The sequence below is a fragment of the Aspergillus sclerotioniger genome, assembly GCF_003184525.1.
Source record: "Aspergillus sclerotioniger CBS 115572 chromosome Unknown BO94scaffold_6, whole genome shotgun sequence".
Classification (NCBI taxonomy): domain Eukaryota; kingdom Fungi; phylum Ascomycota; class Eurotiomycetes; order Eurotiales; family Aspergillaceae; genus Aspergillus; species Aspergillus sclerotioniger.
The window spans coordinates 1,216,481-1,235,792 of NW_020290996.1; the positions used below are offsets into that span (position 1 = coordinate 1,216,481).

The 19,312-nt window shown below is 51.2% G+C and overlaps 4 protein-coding genes across 4 annotated transcripts; 2 read left to right on the top strand and 2 right to left on the bottom strand.

Annotated features, from left to right (window-relative positions):
- Window positions 1-6,841: 6,841 nt before the first annotated feature.
- On the bottom strand, window positions 6,842-7,721 carry BO94DRAFT_532760 (uncharacterized protein). Its single transcript, XM_025611190.1, has one exon. It carries the CDS (start codon window positions 7,553-7,555, stop codon window positions 7,064-7,066), a length of 492 nt encoding a protein of 163 aa, XP_025470573.1. The 5' UTR covers window positions 7,556-7,721; the 3' UTR covers window positions 6,842-7,063.
- Window positions 7,722-8,284: 563 nt separating this feature from the next.
- Window positions 8,285-9,631, bottom strand: BO94DRAFT_554521 (branched-chain amino acid aminotransferase, cytosolic; the record flags this gene model as incomplete). The annotated part of the gene is made up of 3 exons (XM_025613721.1): window positions 8,285-8,987; window positions 9,046-9,343; window positions 9,403-9,631. The coding sequence occupies 3 exons, from the start codon at window positions 9,629-9,631 to the stop codon at window positions 8,285-8,287; spliced, it is 1,230 nt and encodes a 409-aa protein (XP_025470574.1).
- Window positions 9,632-10,233: 602 nt separating this feature from the next.
- Window positions 10,234-13,337, top strand: BO94DRAFT_622156 (putative protein kinase Scy1; the record flags this gene model as incomplete). The annotated part of the gene is made up of 2 exons (XM_025617048.1): window positions 10,234-11,940; window positions 12,019-13,337. Exons 1-2 carry the CDS (start codon window positions 10,503-10,505, stop codon window positions 13,335-13,337), a joined length of 2,757 nt encoding a protein of 918 aa, XP_025470575.1. The 5' UTR covers window positions 10,234-10,502.
- Window positions 13,338-13,984: 647 nt separating this feature from the next.
- On the top strand, window positions 13,985-18,760 carry BO94DRAFT_583171 (dipeptidyl peptidase; the record flags this gene model as incomplete). The annotated part of the gene is made up of 9 exons (XM_025615538.1): window positions 13,985-14,112; window positions 14,187-15,066; window positions 15,129-16,189; window positions 16,978-17,612; window positions 17,680-17,716; window positions 17,779-17,914; window positions 18,001-18,353; window positions 18,422-18,686; window positions 18,740-18,760. The coding sequence occupies 9 exons, from the start codon at window positions 13,985-13,987 to the stop codon at window positions 18,758-18,760; spliced, it is 3,516 nt and encodes a 1,171-aa protein (XP_025470576.1).
- Window positions 18,761-19,312: the final 552 nt, after the last annotated feature.

Here is a 19,312-nt window from a genome sequence, read left to right on the forward strand (position 1 = left end):
CTTGGACGGCAGTGGAGTAAAAGACAATCGATGTTCTTAATAGCACGAGGCAGATGTATAGATGAAGCAAAGGCTAGTGGATGTTGGTATCAGAGGCGAGTGAAGTTGGAAGATGAGAGGCAGGATAGAGGGGATCTGGATTGACTATATAGATATTCAGATCCGAGTAGGAGTCACGAGTCAAGGATGATCAACATCTGAAACCTCAAAAGAAAAACACAGGATGCGTTCAGTATTTAACACCAAGCCATGGGTCGGTCGATCAGCTGGAGAACAGGTCTGTAGCTTATGCCTGCTAAGCCCCGGGTCCGAATCAAAGCAGCCCGTCAGTGATGGTCGGTTGAACCGTTGCGATAGCAGCGTTAGTCCGTGCTCCGAAGAATTATTTTAATTGACAATTTCCTTTTTTCTAAAGGGGAAAAGAGAGAAATGGGAAAAAGAAATAAAAAAGGAAAATTAAATTCAGGAATTATTGATTTAGTATTTTAGGGAATAATGAATTTTGGCTGGGTCCTGCCTAAACCGTAGAGGGCAATGACTGGGGACTTGCAGGGTATGCATGGCTTGACCATGTGTTGGTAGGGAACTTTTCCCGAATGGATTCGCGGATGTGCAGGGCTGCGTCACTAATGCCCGGTGCGGACTAGAGGAATCCTAGGAGCGAGCGTGAGGCTGTTTGAGCGGACCCCGATGGCCGATATGGCCGAGGAGCCTAGGAGGAGGGGGGGGGGGCGCGCGGAGGGTTAAACAAACAGGATGATATCAGGCAGTGCTACTAGGCTAGCACCAGCCCCCGGTTGGTCCACCAATCTTGACCATGTGGTTCCATATCGATGTGCCAGAGAATGAGATAGATACCTAGTACCTACTGGGCTGGCTGGCTGGCTGGCCTGAAAGCAGACTTTCTACAAGGCATACACAGCACTCCGATCTACCATCGGCATCATTGTTCTTGGGGGAAAGGCTATGTAGGAATTTCGGACCGCACTTTGTCTGCTTCTTCCATTATCCCGCAGTGTTCTCCCGAGATTCTGCGGTCGAATTTTTCCCTGTCAAATTATGCAGTGCCGAGAGAAGCTGAGTCTCTCGACCCAGGATTCGAAACAGATGCAACAACGGGGCCCTTTTTGGACTAGTAGGAGCCGTTCAATTGATCCAACCGAGATCGCCAATGGAAGCCCGAGAGCTGCATGGCGATGCACCAGGCCCCCTTGAATGGTCGACCTCGCCCGTTGTGTGGGGGAAATACTAGGCAAACATCGTGGGCTGTCTAGCCTTCCAACTTTGTATAGGCTCGAGACTGTCATACCGATGGACGACCTAAGATGGTAGTTTCGACCCGAGGGGTCCAATAGCATTCGTTCCCTGGGCATGAAACGAGGAAAGAAAGTGTGCGTGGCTTGAGAGGATATTGTTGGTGTGCAAGGAGGGGGCTGAAATGGCGGCTTTTACCTAGTGGTATGTTGGCGTATCGATACAGTATCGCTGGTATTGAGTGCGGGTATGGTTACACAGTCTCCTACCTTGGGGAGGGGATGGAGGGGAAGAGGCAATTGTGAATGGATACCCATCCGGACGGTCAATTGTTTGAGGGGTGAACGGGCTCTACCTACTCCGTAGCCGGGGGAGACAATTCTCGAATCACGTTGTTGAATTCAAGCGCTGGGGATGGATCTCTTGGAAGCATCCTGATACCGTCGGTACCTACTATCTCCCGACCACCTGCTAAGTCACATTAGGTAACGGGCCATGCTAGGCTCTATCTACAACCATAGTACAACGAGCTATAGAGCATGGCGTAACTCCTACTCGGGTCTTTGTCTTTGTCGTTGTGGAAGACCGACGGGTCCGAGTGAACCATGGACGGTGGAATCCCGCCTGTAGGCCATTTAATCTCGTCGTATAGAGTGATTGGTGGCCGATGTCACCATCTCATTTAGCAGCGACTAGCCGACTCATCCTTCAGATCCAATGGCTTTCATAACCAGATTACCAGAGCCTTGCCATTGTGCAGATTACCGCTGGATAGACGGCCTTATGATTCCTTCCTCCTCTCAAGGTCTCAAGGCTCAAGCGGCTTCTTTCGACCAGCTTCGGCGAACCATATGCAGAAACGGGATATGGGAGCACCTAGTAATCTGCTAGGTATTGCATATCAGTTGCCCGGTTGCTTATTTCGTATCGCCGGGGCAGTTCGGGTCTAACACGCCGGCGTATTCTCTGTACGAGGACGGGTTACGGGCTACGCGTGGGCTACGACTAATGCACGCAGAGGTTACCACTTTCAGGATCCTTTTCGACCTGACCGTTATGTCCACACACAGCCCGTAACAAACACACTTCTTCAGCCCCTCCCCCCCCTCGAGAATCAGACTCAATCTGATGCCCGGCAGCAAGTAGCCTGTCTCTACCTTGCATGGTTCTCAGAATAGCCTTCCCAGTGCGTCCCATCCAATCATACCTGGGGGTTCCGGTTGCCAAATCTGGGTGCCAGAGAGAGGCATGGATAGTTTGGTTGCCGACCACGGTGCAGGCTCCCTCGTACATACATCGTACATACTTACTAGGCACGGCTCCGACTGACCACCTGCGTCGTCTATCTGCAGGTCGAGGTCAAGCTGGAGAGAGAAGTGTGTGCCTCGACTGACACGAGCAGCCCGTCTAGTGCACGGTCTCGACTTCTGCCACGTTGCACCCCTCGATCTTGGCAGCACACTAAGGATAAAGATCTCACCTACTCCGAACGGGTGGTGGGAGGGATGGAGGGGGAGCCTTCCACCTTAATCCCAAGTCTCATTCCTTCCATGTAGGTCAGCAAGGTAATCATTCGTTGACAGCTTGCTTGAGGGAGACAGATAAAATGTTTCATCTATCTTTGTCAACTATGCGATACCTTGCTGATGCTTGGAAGTCAGTGGAAGGGCGCAATGAAACATGGAGAGGACATGCAGATCAGTTGATCATTTGATCCTGAACCGATCAAGCACAGCCCGGGTAGCGGACAGTCCGGAGATGGATAGCCTTGTTTCGGAGGCTGCCACCCCCGAGGTTCTCTTCCTGTCTGTCTATCCCGCATTCGGTCTTTTTCTTTTTCTTTTTTTCTTTTCCTGTCCACTTTGGGTTGTCGTTTATTTTTCTTTATTATACTTTTTGCTGTGATATTTTTATTTTAAAGTTTCTTTTATCTGCTTTGCTTTTCTTTTCGGGTACCCTATACGGATAATCTGCAGATGACTGCTAATTATTAATACGCATCTTTATCGCGACTGCGTCCGGATGTCGTCATAGGTGTATATATATATGTAGTACGCACATTGCCCGAGATTGTTGCATTATCAAGTTCACTCATCAAGGGTGGTGGGTGCATACAACATTCCAGACCCCTGGTCAAATCGGTGGCTATGTTAAATTGTAGCCGGGAGGGAATCGAAAAGAAAACGCCCCAATAGAACATGGTAAAACTATTGCCAGATTCGGTTTGTAATCTGAGACCAGGGCCCCCCCTGTGCCTAGTGGATGCCATTACAAATTAGATCGACACCCCAAAAAACCCTGTGGATAACCGGGGAGGGGGAGCAAGTGGGCGGATCACTGGACGGATCCCATGGTACACGAGCGAGCCAGTCAGAATGCGCGGAAGCGAGAGGCTTTTCAGCCCCAAGGTGTCATTTCGGGCTTAACGAACCACTTGCCGCATTTGGCGATCGACCCTGGAGATGTCTCCCTTGAGGCTCAATCACTTGCAGATTCCAGTCGGGTATTCCATACGGTCATATGTACACTGCCTCAAAACCAGGTGTCGACGTCAAGGCCTGCCTGCAACCACTTCCATGTATAGGGCTGAGGGGCCCATGGCTTATTAGCCAAACGGTGAACCTGTGTAAGGGCTGCCCGGCCCGATTCAAGATCAGAGGCAGCACTGTAGCAGGCTACCTACTATGAGGCTTTGCTGAATCACATGCATCGCCCGGTCGGAATGCCCAGGTTCTAAAGGCGGCGATATGTTTTTCCCCCTACTCCGTACCCTGGCTCTTGTCTTGCCTGTGCGAGTCTGCATCTGCATATGTGTCTCCATCTGATACAAGAAATGACAACCCATGACACTATCTTTGCTAACCCATGTAACCCTATCTCGTATGGATGTGCCTGGCTGTCCTGCACTCTTCCCCAAATAGGTTTTGTGTGCCAAACTGGTGTGCCAGAGCTGGGCACACCTTATAATCATTGACCGAGGCCACTGCTCGTATAAATCTGCATGTCGACCACCTGCCTAATGGTACGGAAGCCCGCCTGCGACAGGGATTGGAGGACCTCAGCAGCCAAGGGCCGCCAGATACTGAATCGAACCTTCTGGTACATGTCTAGAAGCACTTCTGCTTGGCAGACGGGACAGACTGGGTATGTTTGTTTGCTTGATCATTTCAACTGGCCGGCTTCTGCGGCATCTGAGATATTAATAATATTGAGGAATGCTGTGTGCCCACGCCTTGCAGTAGTTTTGACCGTTAGCTCCAAATACCCAATTTCTTTAAATGCAGGACGTCATCCTGATAAGGTCTAAGTATCTAGGGGTGAGGCCGTGTTCCGTTCATTAGAGGTAAGCAAGTACGTTGACCGCACCTTATTATAGAAGTGGGCAACGACTTGTTAGAAAGTAGGCTGGCGCTAGTTGTAGATTAGCCAGGCAGGCAATTTAAAGGTACTCCGTATACTGAGACCGTATGGACTAGGCAATTCCCGCGGATCTCCCTGTGAGGAGGCCGTGAGTCATACCTCAGCGAATCAATCGCCTGCCCTCATGACAGCATGGTTATCTGGACGCCCCCGCACGCAACCGGGAGGGGTGGGTGACGAAAACCCACTTGGCCAAAGTACGGGGACTCCACGTGCGAAGGTCATGGCGTCTGACGGGAAGGGAGGGATGGTGCCATTCTTATCGGACATGCTAATTTAATCATGCCAGCACTCCTCGTGGAGGGAGGCATCCCAGCGGCGGCATCGGCACAAAGGCAAGCCTGAGGAATCCTCAAGCTTTCAGGAACCTAGTCAGACTTCCATAGATCTGACGATCATTATAGTCCCATCTTGGTAAAGCTTCAGCGGACAAGATGAGATAGTAGTCAGGACGATGAGGCAAAACGACTCAAAACCACCTTATTCACTATTGATGGTCTGTCGATGCATGGTCCCCGACAACCCACAACTTTCCCTCCTTCTAGCATAATTGTTGGCCCCATTGTCCCAGTAGACGATACGTCGCTGTCCTAAGGGAGGGAAATGAGGCCAACAATTCCTGGTCCTCCGCCCCCTCAACCTAGCAGGGGACTAGTTTCACAATGGAGCGCTGGCAAAAATGGCCCCCATTTCACCCTTGCTGCTCCATATGTCGAGTATCCATCAGGTGCCAGGGCTCACAGACCCTTTGCATCAACGTAATAAGGTGGTTAGATTGTGCTAGGGCCCGCTCGCTTATGATTCGCGACCGATGTCAACTTGCGAGCTTGAAACGAGAATACCGGCGTAGCCCACAAGAAGATCGACACTGAGCCTGATTGCATGGTAGCGATAGTGGCTGCGCCGATGCGACTGTGAATTCTAGGCACTCGGACTTGGCTCGTTTGGAAAATATATCCCTGATGCTACCTACCATGTGTCAATGGGCGTAAAACTAAACGAGCGTGCCAATGACCACCCGTCAATAAATAGTGCTCTGGGTCGGCGTGTCCTTAGCTCGTCGTTAACCCACCAGCTGCATGGGGTACTGTTTTTAATTAATACCAGACAGCTGGCTTTTGTCACCACAACGTTTAATCTGGGGGCTTTTAGCCTTGTACTTACCCGTTAAAGACCCCTGCCTGGGCCTTATTGAAGGGACGCGCAGGACACGGGCGACTGGAATAAATAGTATACTGCAGATGCAGATGCAATTGCGAAATCTGGCAATTCCATGGGTGCTCGTAAACCCCGGCTATTCTGAAACGAACAACCAGGGCCGCAGTCAGTTGACATTTCCGTGGCATCCAACGCACTGTGACGACCTCGATGCCTAAAATGGCCGCAGGACTAATGCAGATTGCAGAAACCTGCGCGGCAGAGCCTCAGAGGTGTGTGCGCGCATGTGTACGTGGGTGCGCACACCCGGCGTGGACGTACACATACCAGGGGTGCTAGTGAGATTGGGGATAGGAATTCGAAACTAAAGACTTACTAGTCGGATGGTCGGCCTGTCCGACGAGGTGGTAGGACAGGTATCCATCCGTACCATGGATTCGTCTCGAGGGTTGGAGTCCGTATCACAATCCGATTATCCATGGCCAAGCTGCCACCTCTTTCCCAATCAGAATCTGTTGTTGACTGTCGAGGGCACATGCATTAGTTCCTGAAGGTTCAATTTCGTCAGTTGGTGGCCGGTGGCTGCCGGACGGTGCGGTAAACGTAGGTCCGAACTCCGAGGGTGGTGATGGTGGTGGTCCGTAACGGCGGTGGTAATGCTGCCTGCATCCTTCAATTCAGGCAATCAATCAATCTGGATGGGGTTAGATTAAGGAACATCCTCCTATGTAGTTCTTGGAGTCCGATTACGCCAATCATTCCCGACATCAATTATGTCCTCATGTTGTGGGGATGTGTTATTTACCCTCCCCGACTAGTACTATGGTCACCTACTAACTAGGCAGCGACTCTCTTTCCAAGGGAAAGCCAACACTGCTCGGGTAATTGCCTCGTGGCAAACAAGTGCTTGGGGCCACTGCGGCTCGTTCAGCTCCGTGTCCAGAACAGATGGGGCAGAGTCGTTGCTCTTGGCAGGCCGTAGGAATTACCTAGAACCTAGACCTACTGACCTAGAACCTAGTAGATAGATAGCTAGGGAGTTCAGATGGAGTCGGGTCGATGTGCTGCCGTGACCACGATACTCCTTGGTATTCGATTGGAGTCAACTGATGGTGGATGCGCTCCATATTCCGGCTGCCGTTTCACATTCCACCGGCTCCATGGCCCACTGTCGAGCTTGCACACTGCCACTCTGCCTTGTTGGACTTGACGGGTTGAGATCCCATGGTGATCAACATCGCGGTTGGTATGGAGGGACCCCACCACGCGTTTTGCTTGGACTACTCTCACTGGTGAGAAGGCCCTTGATGGAGCATTGCGTGGTTATCGACTCGCTCCGTCTCGGACTGGAATGGACAGAGGCACTGACGGGACGGATCCTGCCGGCAGAGTAATAGTAGTGTTTAGATAGGTAGGTAGCTTCTAGGTAGATAGTGGGTGCGGGACTACTCGACGATCTTGCCCGTAGTAGTTGCCCGAATGGAGCCCATTGACTTGGGAGTTGATTGGTCTGTTTGGATAGACTCGTGGTTGGGATCTTCCAGAAGTTGTCCTGCACGACTACTACCACAGTACCACTACCCCTACGACTGACTCGAGATCGGGGGCCGGAACCGGGCAGCCAACTGGGAATTGTGGGGGTGCGCCTACTTCGCTGTCGATGAAACACCACATTACTCACAAACCTGGCTGAGACGACTGGCCTCGGGCAATTGTCGATCATGTCTTGTCGTTGTTACACCCCCAGAGCATCATGGCCGGGATAGAATTGTATAGCGCTTCTATTTACAGAAGTTCAGGTGCATGCCCGCGAGCCAGCTGTTGTGCACCTCACAAGGGGTGAGGCGCAGCCATGCGAGGCAGGGTATTTGCCTCAGGCGTCCAGCGAGTAATCTCCTAGAGGAACGGGCGATTGCGTCCGCCATAGATCGTAATCTGCAAGCTCCTTGCATGCATCATCATCGTCCTCATCATCCTTGATCTTCATTGCTGGGCGGCTGTGTATGTTGTGCATTCGGCCCCAGATTGGTGACGCTGGATAGATAGCTGGCTCCGTCTTGTCTAGGATTACCAGTATACCTCCATCATCAATGACACCTCCGTGCCTCACTAAGCCCGTTTGTCAAAGGTGCCAATCAAATTGTCTCCATTACTTGGGTACAACAATTACCGCTGGCCGCAGGAAATAGGGAAGGGAAAATACTGCGTTATGGAAGTGATGCTCGTGCTCGCCAAATTATAACCCCCGAAAATCCGTATACCAATGATCAACTGAGTATGACCAATCTTTTCATATCCGTCTATCAAGAAGACAACCAGGTAAATTTAGCAATGCAAGCGTGATAATGCCGCTTAAATCCCAACCAACCTTTTTCAAATTATAGGACGTAGCTATGTATGAATTAGCAAGCTGCAATGTAGGGGGGGGGAATTGAGTAGGCTCTAGATCGACTTACCTCCAAGGGTGGCTCTCATCACCGTACTGAATTCCTTCAATCCAGTTCTTCATTTGTAGAGCAATTTCACCAGCTTCCTCATTCTCCTTCAGACCGCAGTCAACCGACTTACCCCGGTAGCTGATTGTCCGCACAGGGCTCACGATAGCTGCAGTGCCGGCACCGAATACCTCAAGCATTCTTCCCTCCTCAGCTGCTTCGGCGACTTCGGACATCTTGAGCTTGCGCTCAGAGATTGTCCAGCCCTTAGGCACTAGCCTTTCCCTAGCCAGCGCCAGCACGGAGTCTCTGGTAACGCCCTCGAGAATAGTGCCGTCCAGAGGCGCAGTGACCAATTCCTTCTGCCCGGTCTCCTTGTTCTTCAATGCAACGAAAAGATTCATGGTGCCAACCTCAGTGATGTATTCTTCTTCTCCAAAAAGCCATAAATTCTGCTGGAAGCCACGGGACGCAGCCTCCAGCTGAGGAAGGACGCAAGGAGCGTAGTTAGCGCCCAATTTCTTGTCTCCAACACCACCGGGCCAAGCTCGAACGGCATAGTCGGTAGCCTCCAAGGAAATTGCCTTGAAGCCGGTGGGGTAATAAGGACCAACGGGACTTGCGATCACGAACAGAAGAGCAGATCCCGGTGGTCCCACACCAAGAGTCTTTTGAGTGCCAATCATCGTTGGCCGTAGGTACAGTGAGTAACCCCGTTCACTATTTGAATGAAGGTAAGTTGCTATCCGCAAACTCAAACACGGGGGATCACACTGACCTTGGAATGAATCTGCTATCCAACTTCACAAATTCTCCAATCAGCTTGGTGAGAGCATCGCCGTCAAAGGAGGGCAGAGCGATGCGCGACGAAGATTTGTTCAGGCGTGCCATGTTCTTGTTCGGACGGAATAAGCGGATCTGATCATCTTTATCTTTGTAGGCCTTCATTCCCTCAAAACACTCAAACGCATAGTGAAAAACACAAGCCGACGGGTCGAGACTGAGGTTCTGATAAGGGACAATACGGGGAGTTTGCCAGCCCTCAGCTGCAGTCCATTCGATAGAGAGCATATGATCTAAGGTACAATGCGCATTAGCAGCTGTACGGCGCCAGGAAAGCGACACATGCTCATACCGGTAAATGTCTTGCCAAAGACCAGGTCTTGCGGGGCAGTCAATTCTTTGGGGGTATTCGTCTTTGAAACTGTAAGTTTCGCCGGATCAAGGCCAGCTAGTTGGGAGGCGGCAGCTGGCGTGGCACTGAAGCATCTCTTGAATAATTGGGTTGTTGCGGGATTTTGAAAGGCACGGGGCGCAACGAGGCCTTGCAGTGCCCTGCGACGAGCGAATTGGAGTGACTTCATGGTTGAGCCAGCGTTGAATAGCACTGCAAATCGAAGAATTGCAGTATGATGGACAGTCTAACTCTGGCTGAGAAGGATAATGGCAGGAAGCAAACCTGAAGAACGCGATGAAAGGGCCGAGGGCGGCTGTGGAGCTTTAAAGGCGGATAAACACGGTCTATGACTCTTTCCCACGGACTGCGGCGACAACTCCGAACCCACCACAGATTAACGTTTGATAAGTCGAGATGGTCCAGGCGATGGACGCCACACTCAAGTCGGTCACCCTGGGACTACCTCTGGCTAGTGGTATCTATTGGATAGGCAATCGCATGGAATATGGCCCGACCGCAGCCACACAACCGAGCTTTCTCGAGTCAATCCACCCCAATTGTCACTCTGGTCGATCTCCGACGTCGGCCTCCGCGGCACGAGTTCCCGGCAGTAAACCCGCGATCCAGCCAGGCGGTGAGTCTGGGGGCGGACCCTCTTAGGCTCGGGGACGCGGCTGGCGGCAACGCTGCTGATTGGTGCGTGGCACCCCTTACACGTGATGCCTTCCGACCGGGCAGATAGCGGCCACTGATACCTGAAGTTACTTCGTGATACACATGGAAAAGACGACTGGAAATGTATGATAACCTTGTCGATGTTTGAGGAGGCTCCAATTCACCGTTGATTGCCTCGCGTGTTCCATTATCTCTCTCGGTATATAATATCCATGTAACATCCGTTCTACCGATCTTTTGAGTCCTGTTTATCAACCCCGTTTTGCGGAATCGCATCGCATACTTCCAGTGATTTGGCAATCATACTGGATGGAACAAGCCCATTGTCGTGCATTTATATCCCAGATACCCCATGTTGATTGGGCTGAGAAGAGGAGCAAAAGATGTTTTCGTCGGCTCTCAAATCCCTGAGCTCTAATATATCATCAAACTACCACGTTTCTCCACACCCCACCGTGGTCTCTGGCCCTTGGAAAATTCACGACGGAAAAAAGAAGTCCACTGGCACCACAGCATCCATCTTTATATTCGACAAGAAATTCCTTGAACCAAGATCAAGTGGGCTCGGAAGTCGTTCCAGCTCTTCCACCAAGAAGTTGCAAGAAGATGTCGTCGAACGCCTAAAACGGGAGGCTAGCAATCTTGCGCGGCTCCGACATCCCTCTGTCCTTCAAGTGCTAGAGCCCGTGGAAGATACACGAAATGGAGGTCTTATGTTTGCTACGGAACAGGTCACTGCATCTCTTGCTGGACTACTGCAGGCAAAGGATGCGCAGGACAACACTTCGAGGATTGGCTCGAGATCCAGCCGTTACATGGTAGAAGAGCCCGACGGCACGCGACGGCGGAGAGACCTCGAAATCGATGAGCTGGAAATCCAGAAAGGTCTATTACAAGTGGCCAAAGGTCTCGAATTCCTTCATGAGTCTGCGGGGCTCGTTCATGGCAATCTGAACCCCGAAGCCATCTATATCAATGCCAAATCCGACTGGAAAATTTCTGGGCTTGGATTTGCTGGCCCCTCTGGTTCTGCAGAATCACGCTCGACTCTTCCACCCCTGGCCCTGTCAGAGGTGCTTTACCAGGACCCACGCCTACCACAATCTGTCCAGTTAAACCTGGATTATACTTCGCCCGATTTCGTACTCGATTCCAACGTGACACCTGCTGCGGATCTGTTTTCACTTGGGCTCATAATAGTAGCTCTTTATAACTCGCCTCATGTTTCCCCTCTGCAGACGCATTCGAACGTGAATACATACAAGAAGCTCTTGGGCTCTCCATCCAGTACACCTTCGCAGGGCAACAACTTTTTATCATCCGGCCCGATTCCAAAGGATGTTGTTTCTCACGTTTTACCCAGACTGATAACTAGAAGGCCTGCTCAGCGTCTAAATGCTCGTGAATTCCAACAATCCCAGTATTTTGATAACATATTGGTCTCGACGATCCGCTTTCTGGAATCTTTGCCCGCAAAGAACGCCAACGAGAAGTCGCAGTTCATGCGTGGGCTTCAACGAGTTCTGCCGGAGTTCCCAGTCTCTGTGTTGGAAAGAAAGGTTTTGGGTGCCTTGTTGGAAGAGACGAAGGACCGTGAGCTCTTACCACTTATCTTGACCAATGTCTTTGCAATACTGCAGCGCATCCCGAACGCACGCCGCACGTTTCCGGAAAGAGTGATACCTCAACTCAAGGAGGCTTTTCCAACAAGCAAAGGTGCTCTCCAAGAGCGTGACTCTAAAAAAGATGCGGGTCTCATGGTCGTCCTCGAAAACATGAATGTCGTCTCAGATAACTGTTCTGGAAATGAGTTCAAAGAAGGTTAGTGAATCGGCAAGAAGCCAAAGTGTGGCATGCGAAGCTATCTATCTCTTTCCCTTTTTTATCTAACCTGAACAGAAATCCTGCCACTTATCCGACTCGGACTTGATTCACCAACGCACTCCTTAGTAGATGGGGCCATCAAATGCTTACCAGTTATCCTCCCGGTTCTTGATTTCAGCACTGTGAAAAACGAAGTCTTTCCACCAATTGCCTCGACTTTCAGTCGAACAAATAGTCTTGCCATCAAAGTGCGATGCTTAGAAGCGTTCGCTATTCTTTGTGGTGGCTCTATGGAGGGTAAAGAAGCAATTGAAGATGATTTATCAGGTGTGAGCCAAAAAAGTAAACCACAGTCTATCAAATCATCCATTCTGGACAAGTATACGATACAAGAGAAACTTGTCCCTTCAATGAAAGTCATCAAAACAAAGGAACCAGCCGTCATGATGGCTGCTTTGAACGTCTTTCGCCAAATTGGGATGGTTGCAGACACCGATTTTCTTGCTCTGGAAGTCTTACCGATTCTGTGGAGCTTTAGCCTCGGGCCCCTCCTTGACCTCCGTCAATTTGGGGAATTCATGACTTTAATCAAAAGCGTTTCGTCCAAGATCGAGCGAGAACAGACGAAGAAGCTTCAAGAGCTTTCTTTGGGAGGAGACTCTGGTGGATTCCAGAACGGCACAGGGAGTTCTTCGACGGCCTCAACTTCAGTGGGTCAACCTAACGTGGACAACACGAGGGGTAATTTTGAACGCCTTGTTCTGGGACGAGGTGCAGCAACCTCGAATGACCAGAATATTGACCAATGGGGTAGCCTCACCTCAGGCCCTCCGGTGTCACAGTCTACTACCCAAATGACACCATCTACGGGTTTTTCTTGGGCGTCTGCTTCCGCGAGTCCCGCTGTGAAAGGAACCAGCATGCTTCCATCACAAACCAATCTCAGTATGCGCTCAGTCACTCCTGACTACAACATGAGCACGTTCCCGTCCTTAGAGCCAGCCACTAGGGCAAAGTCTCCTCCAACGCCAGCATTCCCTACCTTACAGCCTTCACCTTCTTCATCCTGGAGTATTCCAAGTCCTCCGACTAATCAGCAATCGACCCAAAGATCAAACGTTTCTGGTCTTTCCCTAGGAGCGCTGGCGAGCATGAAGGCACACGCTCCTATGCCCAGTCAAGGCACTCAGCCTGTCCCTAGTTATTCTGCGTTCTCCATTCCCCCGCCCCCGTCGGGCTACAGCACCATGGGGGCGTTTGGAGGCCCTAGCGGACTAGCTAATACGGGAGGTCCAGCATTTGGCACAAGCGTCTCCTCGAATGCGTTCTTAAACAACAGTGCACCTCAAGGAACACAGAAACAAGGACTCGACAAGTACGAGAGCTTGCTCTGAATAACCTGGGGTAAGGTTATACAATTGTTTCAATCTCATTTTTGCATATTATAGCCACCAGGCTCGGATACTCTTTGGGTTTGCTTTTTCAGCGTAGTCACGGGTTATGTTGTGTGTACAGGATCATGCATGATTCCCCCATGGTTTCAGGCGTAGTTCAGACTGGACTTCAAAAGTTTTCCATTTGCTTTGTTGTCTCAGCTCGGTGGAGCGGAGGAAAGATTGTCACATACTGTATCATCAAAATACACAATACTGTGTAGTAACACTATCGATGTCCAGGAAATAATGTGGCTATCCGGTGGAGACGAGCGTGGAACTGACCAGTGCAGGCTCCACTTTCGCCAGGCGACCCGATAGTAGTTATCTATCAAGCTCCTTCCCCGACGGTGACCCGACGTAAGTACGGAGTAGTACGGAGGTTTCGGGGCACAGATCCAGGAATGCAACCTCCTCCTCTTCGAGGCGCCTTGAGGCGCTTTCCGTCGGCTCGGTGTTCTGTCCTCCCCCACCGCCCCTCGTTCCTATTACCCCTCCACCATCGTCTTCCTCGTTCACTCCATCTCGTCCGGTGGTCTTCTTCATCTTTTGCAAGCAATCTTTTTGCGGGCCCCGATTCTCTGATTACAGCACATCATCGAGCCACAATGGATGCCAAAGTCAAGCAACACTATTTGGCAGACTCTCCTCCTACAGTGGTGCGCTTGGAAGTCAAGTCTCACTTTGACAACCTCAAAGACCAGAAGCTGCGTAAATACGCACACTATCTGAGCAGGTTCGCTATTCCACTACAACCAGCATGCGCTTAATCTGGCTCAGTGACTTCCTGCTAACATGTGTTTTCTATAGGGCTGCCTTTGAGGGCGCTCGCATTACCCTCCGCCAGGTCTCACCGGAGTCGGAGCCTATTTACGACCTCATTATCGAACTTCACCGGGCTTGCGATGGTAATTGGACCGACCTCGCCCGTAAAACAGGCGTCAGTGATGAGAATTTGCGCTTCTTTTTGGAATATGCAGCTCAGTTCCTTGGAAACTGTGGTAATTACAAGGGCTTTGGCGACTCGAAATTCATTCCTCGGTTACCTGTCGAAGCTTTTCAGGCTTTAGCTTCTCTCACACCGAAGACGAGAGCTGCCTTTGCCTTGGCCAACACATCTGGAGGTGGCATCTACGAAACCGATGTGCAGTCGCGTATGCACCTTGGATATTCGGAAGGGGAGCACATGACGACATATTACCCCGATTCACCGTCTATCACAAAGGATGAGATCACGGCTGTCAGTGATCTGATGGAGCAGAAAGGATTACCGTTGGAGAATACGAGACTCAGGAAAACGGAGTCAGGCGACTTTGAATTGTTGATCGCATCGGGTGTCTCCTCTCCACCTGCACGCGACAGAGATCTCGGTGAAGCCGAGGCCTTGGAACTGGATGGAAAGCTCGAGGGCAAGAAGCTTCGCATTGTCTTTGGTGACCATCGTGAGGAAATGGCGAAGATCGCTCACAGCGTCAAGCAGGCGGGCCTCCACGCGGCAAACGATAACCAAAAGCGGATGTTGGATGCATACGCGATGTCGTTTGGCTCTGGTTCAATTGAAGCGTTCAAAGAGAGCCAGAGAATCTGGGTAAAGGACCAGAAGCCGGCATTGGAAACGAATTTAGGGTTTGTAGAAACCTATAGAGACCCGCATGGTGTAAGAGGAGAATGGGAAGGATTTGTTGCTTTGGTAAGCATGAAGCCAGATCCTTAACCCAGTAACTCGGGTTATTAACAATTTATCTCATCTAGGTCAACTTGGAGCGGACACGCGCTTTCGGTAAGTTGGTGGATAGTGCCGAGGCCATGATCCCCAAGCTTCCATGGGGTCAGGACTTCGAGAAGGACAAATTTCTCAGCCCCGACTTCACGTCTCTGGAGGTTTTGAGCTTCCAGTCTTCTGGCATCCCTGCTGGCATCAATCTGCCCAACTACGATGACATTCGGCAAAATCTGGGATTCAAGAACGTTTCCCTTGGCAACGTTCTTAGCGCTAAAGCTCCTAATGAACCTGTTCCCTTCATTGCCGACAAAGATCTGGAGGTCTACCGCAACTGCCGCGATGCTGCGTTCGAGGTTCAGGTAGGGATTCATGAATTACTCGGTCATGGAACCGGAAAGTTGCTCCAGGAAACGGCCCCGGGTGAATACAACTTCGACATTTCGAATCCTCCCATAAGCCCGGTTACGAACAAGCCTATTGCGTCCTGGTACAAGCCCGGCCAGACTTGGGGCTCGGTGTTTGGAGCTCTTTCGTCTTCCTACGAAGAGTGCCGCGCTGAGTGCGTTGCAATGGTGCTCAGTTGCGACTTCAGTATCCTGAAGCTGTTTGGTTTTGGTGACGGCAAGGAAGATCTTGGCAGCGATGCGGGTGACGTTCTCTTTGCTGGATACCTGCAGATGGCTCGCGCTGGTCTCGTCGCCCTGGAGTTCTGGGATCCCAAGACCCAGAAGTGGGGACAGGCCCACATGCAAGCTCGGTATAGCATCCTACGCACCTTCCTCGAAGCTGGTGACGACTTTGTCAAGCTCTCATACGGCGAGGAGGATCTATCTGATCTAGAGATTCACTTGGACCGTTCCAAGATCTTGACTCACGGCCGACCGGCCGTGGAGAAGTACTTGCAGAAGTTGCATGTCTACAAGAGCACCGCAGATTTCGAAGCGGGCAAGAAGCTCTATGACGACATTACATCTGTCGATGAGTGGTGGGGCACCAAGGTCCGCGAGATCGTATTGAAGAACAAAATCCCTCGCAAGGTATTCGTACAAGGCAACACTATCCTCAACGGGGATGAAGTGACCCTTAAAGAGTACGAGCCCACGCTTGAGGGATTGATTCAGAGCTTTGTCGAGCGTGATGTCTAGACACAGACCGTCTGTGAGGAGTATCACAGGACACTCGAGACTCTTCTTTCTTCGAGTGTTATATCTTGGATGGAAAACAACACTCCGCCTGCATTAGTATAGTTGGATTTAGCAGATGTGCCGCATCAATGTGACTCGCATATACGTAGAGTCCCTCCGCCGCCATCAGTAATTAAATCATAGACAACAGATAGTAGTATCCGCGATCTGACTGCCCCGGGTCATGTGACTTGGGGCGTTGTCGATCGCCACCTTGACAGGCACCTCTCCATCAAAGATGCCCCGGATTAATCGATATAAGGCAGGCAGATGTTTATCATCGTAGAGTGTTTCGTGGAGCGTGACAGGATAGATGGCGTAGCTGTACACCACTGGATCATGCTGCCCCTCGAGGTACTACCGTCGGCACCGTCTCCGGGAGAGAAGCAGCCAATCTCCGAAGTCGAGCGCAGTGGACCAGTCCCTTAAGGACGGCTGATTCCAGGCTCTCTCATGCCCGCCTAAGCGCTTCCTCCCATCCTTCTCTCCTCTTTCCTTAAATCTTCCCTCACAGACGACGACTACTACTACCCTCTTGGTTTCCGACGTCTTTCCATTGCTCCTTCTCCATTTTTCCCTTGACGTACTGTATCCGTCAGGATATAATTTGGTTGGACGTTGCCAACTCCTCCCTAATAGGTTCCATGAGTGGGCGCTTCTAAAAACACGACACTGGGCTCCTGATCGACTCGAGAAACCCGGGGTCTGGATTCCCTCCGGCCAAGGCCCTCTCAGTGGAGTTCACGAAGCTCCCAACAATAACCAAGGACAAGACGGCTATCCCCCAGCATCGACACATAAATCCCGACGCCTTGTCGTGGTCACCGAATTCATCTGGCTCGCCTGCCACGGCGCGGCCGTATTTGACAGACTCCGTAGCGGAGGAAGACGACGACGACTTCTATACCGCGCCGCCCCCGCCGCATTCTCCGTACTCGGAGGCTTCCTCTAGTCTCTCTTCGTCGCGCCCTCCCCCCTTTTCCTCTCTTGTCTTCGCTCCTGCGACCGAATTTAATCGTGGGAAGGTTACTTTCTCCCCGCCCGAATCCGCCTCGGCTCCAACCTCTGTTCCTCTGCCGCCCGACGAAGAGCCTCTCGAGCCGAGCCCTTCATCGTCCTTAGTCGCAGAAACTAAGGCTTCTTTCTCCCGGGACCAAAAATCGGAATCTCCGGGGAAATCCACAGACGAGGGAGAACCTCCTCCGCCGTATACTGAAGGATCCAGTCCCATTGAATCATTCACATACGTGATGGCTGCAGCAGGAGGCGCCTCGAGTATCATTACTCAGGTGCAGCAGACAGGAGGGCCACCGATCAACACATTAGGAGGTACAGCTCCATTGGCCTCTACACTGAAAGGCCAGATTCAGGGCTGACTGCTTTTCCCGAATTATAGATATTGGTGGGGATGAGCACATCACTCTTGATCTCCGGTGAGGAATCCCTTCTTAATTGCGCCCAAACTCGGTATCGTGCCTTCTAACCAGATTTACAGAGGAACTCGGTTCACGCTTTCTCGAGACGAGCTGCTGACTTTGCCGGAATTCGTCCTTCTATCGCTTTTTCCGAACGGTTTACTTCCCGACGGACATATGGGTACCTTCCATGAAGGAGATATTTACCCGGTCGACGTGAGTTACTAGTCGTTCCTCTTCCCAGTTACCCGTCTCCACTATCCTTCATGTTTCTGGGGCATTTCTCATATCTCCGCTTCTAGTACGACCCGGCTTCTCTACAATATATGCTAGACTTTTTCCGCTCGGTTGCTCAATCCATCCCGTCTTCCTCGCCTTCTGCATCGACCTCTCCAGACCTGGATGTTGCCCCCGATTCCATGCAAGGAACCGCTAGAGATATGCTTCAGGACCGTGCGGGTATCATCGTACTACGCGAGGACCTTGATTTCTATGCGATACCGCCCCGCCCTGATATAGAGCACACCGAAATGATCGAGGTCAAGCGTGCGGCTGCCAGAGCATTGTTGAAACAAGACGGGATATTTTCCGGGCTAAGAAAGAGCGACGAAGTTGGTTCAACAGAACAGCATCTCATCGAGATGCTCACTGCAGGGTGAGTCGTCTCTTTGTTATCCCGAGAGTGGATTCAGTAGATATCTTGTTTAGGCTAACCAATCTTAGCGGGTTTGATCGCGACGACCGGTGGGGCCATCGTGCCCCAGAGCCTAATAAGGCGGTGATATGTAGCTTAGCTCTGGCCAAACTGCGTACTGACATTCGAGGTGACATATCGAACAACAACGCAGTTGGCATGGCTCAGAAGCTTCTCTTGTTCTGGAGGAAACCAGCTAGGAGATGCTGGTGGGAGGGCATCGAGCTAGACGACGTGGAGGGTGTTGAAGGCAAGGTGAAAATTTGGATCCGTAGAGTATGGACTCTAGAAATGGTAGGTCTTCCTAATTAGCATGGTCCTGTGCGGAAACTAACCGGTATTCACAGAGTGTCATTGGGCTTCGATAGCCTGCTTCAGGCGGTTACTTTGAACCAATCCACTTATTGGTATCCGCCGCTGTCATTGCATTTTTCTCGTCCCCGTTGATGCATACTAGATTCGCCCTGTTAGCAGCACTTTTGTTTCCTGCGTTGCCCAGTGCACATTTGCGGAGTTAACGATATCCCCTATATCCCGAGTCTGCATTCGCAGCCTGACAGACAAGAGGAGTGGTGTATTCAATTATTATTGGGTACTGTGTAATCCTGTTTATAGTTTCCAACTAGCTGGCCGGCCACCATGCATTGATTTCATGTATCCTCCTTCTTCATTCCTGTATTGAGGTTTGGCCGCTGGCCCTACTGCTGGGCTTTGGATCCCCGGGCGTTGTTACTGCGTTGGCCCATATAATCACATTCTGTCATCCGCAACAAGCGATCATAGATGCACCCCTTCTTCACCATCCCTCCGTAAAAATCCCAAGCAGCGCAGCCTAGACTTGCTAAGTCGGGCTTGATCCGCAAAGCGAGCTGCATCTGGTCCGGGTCACGTGGTGGGCGGGCTGGAAGGGGCCTAGCGTG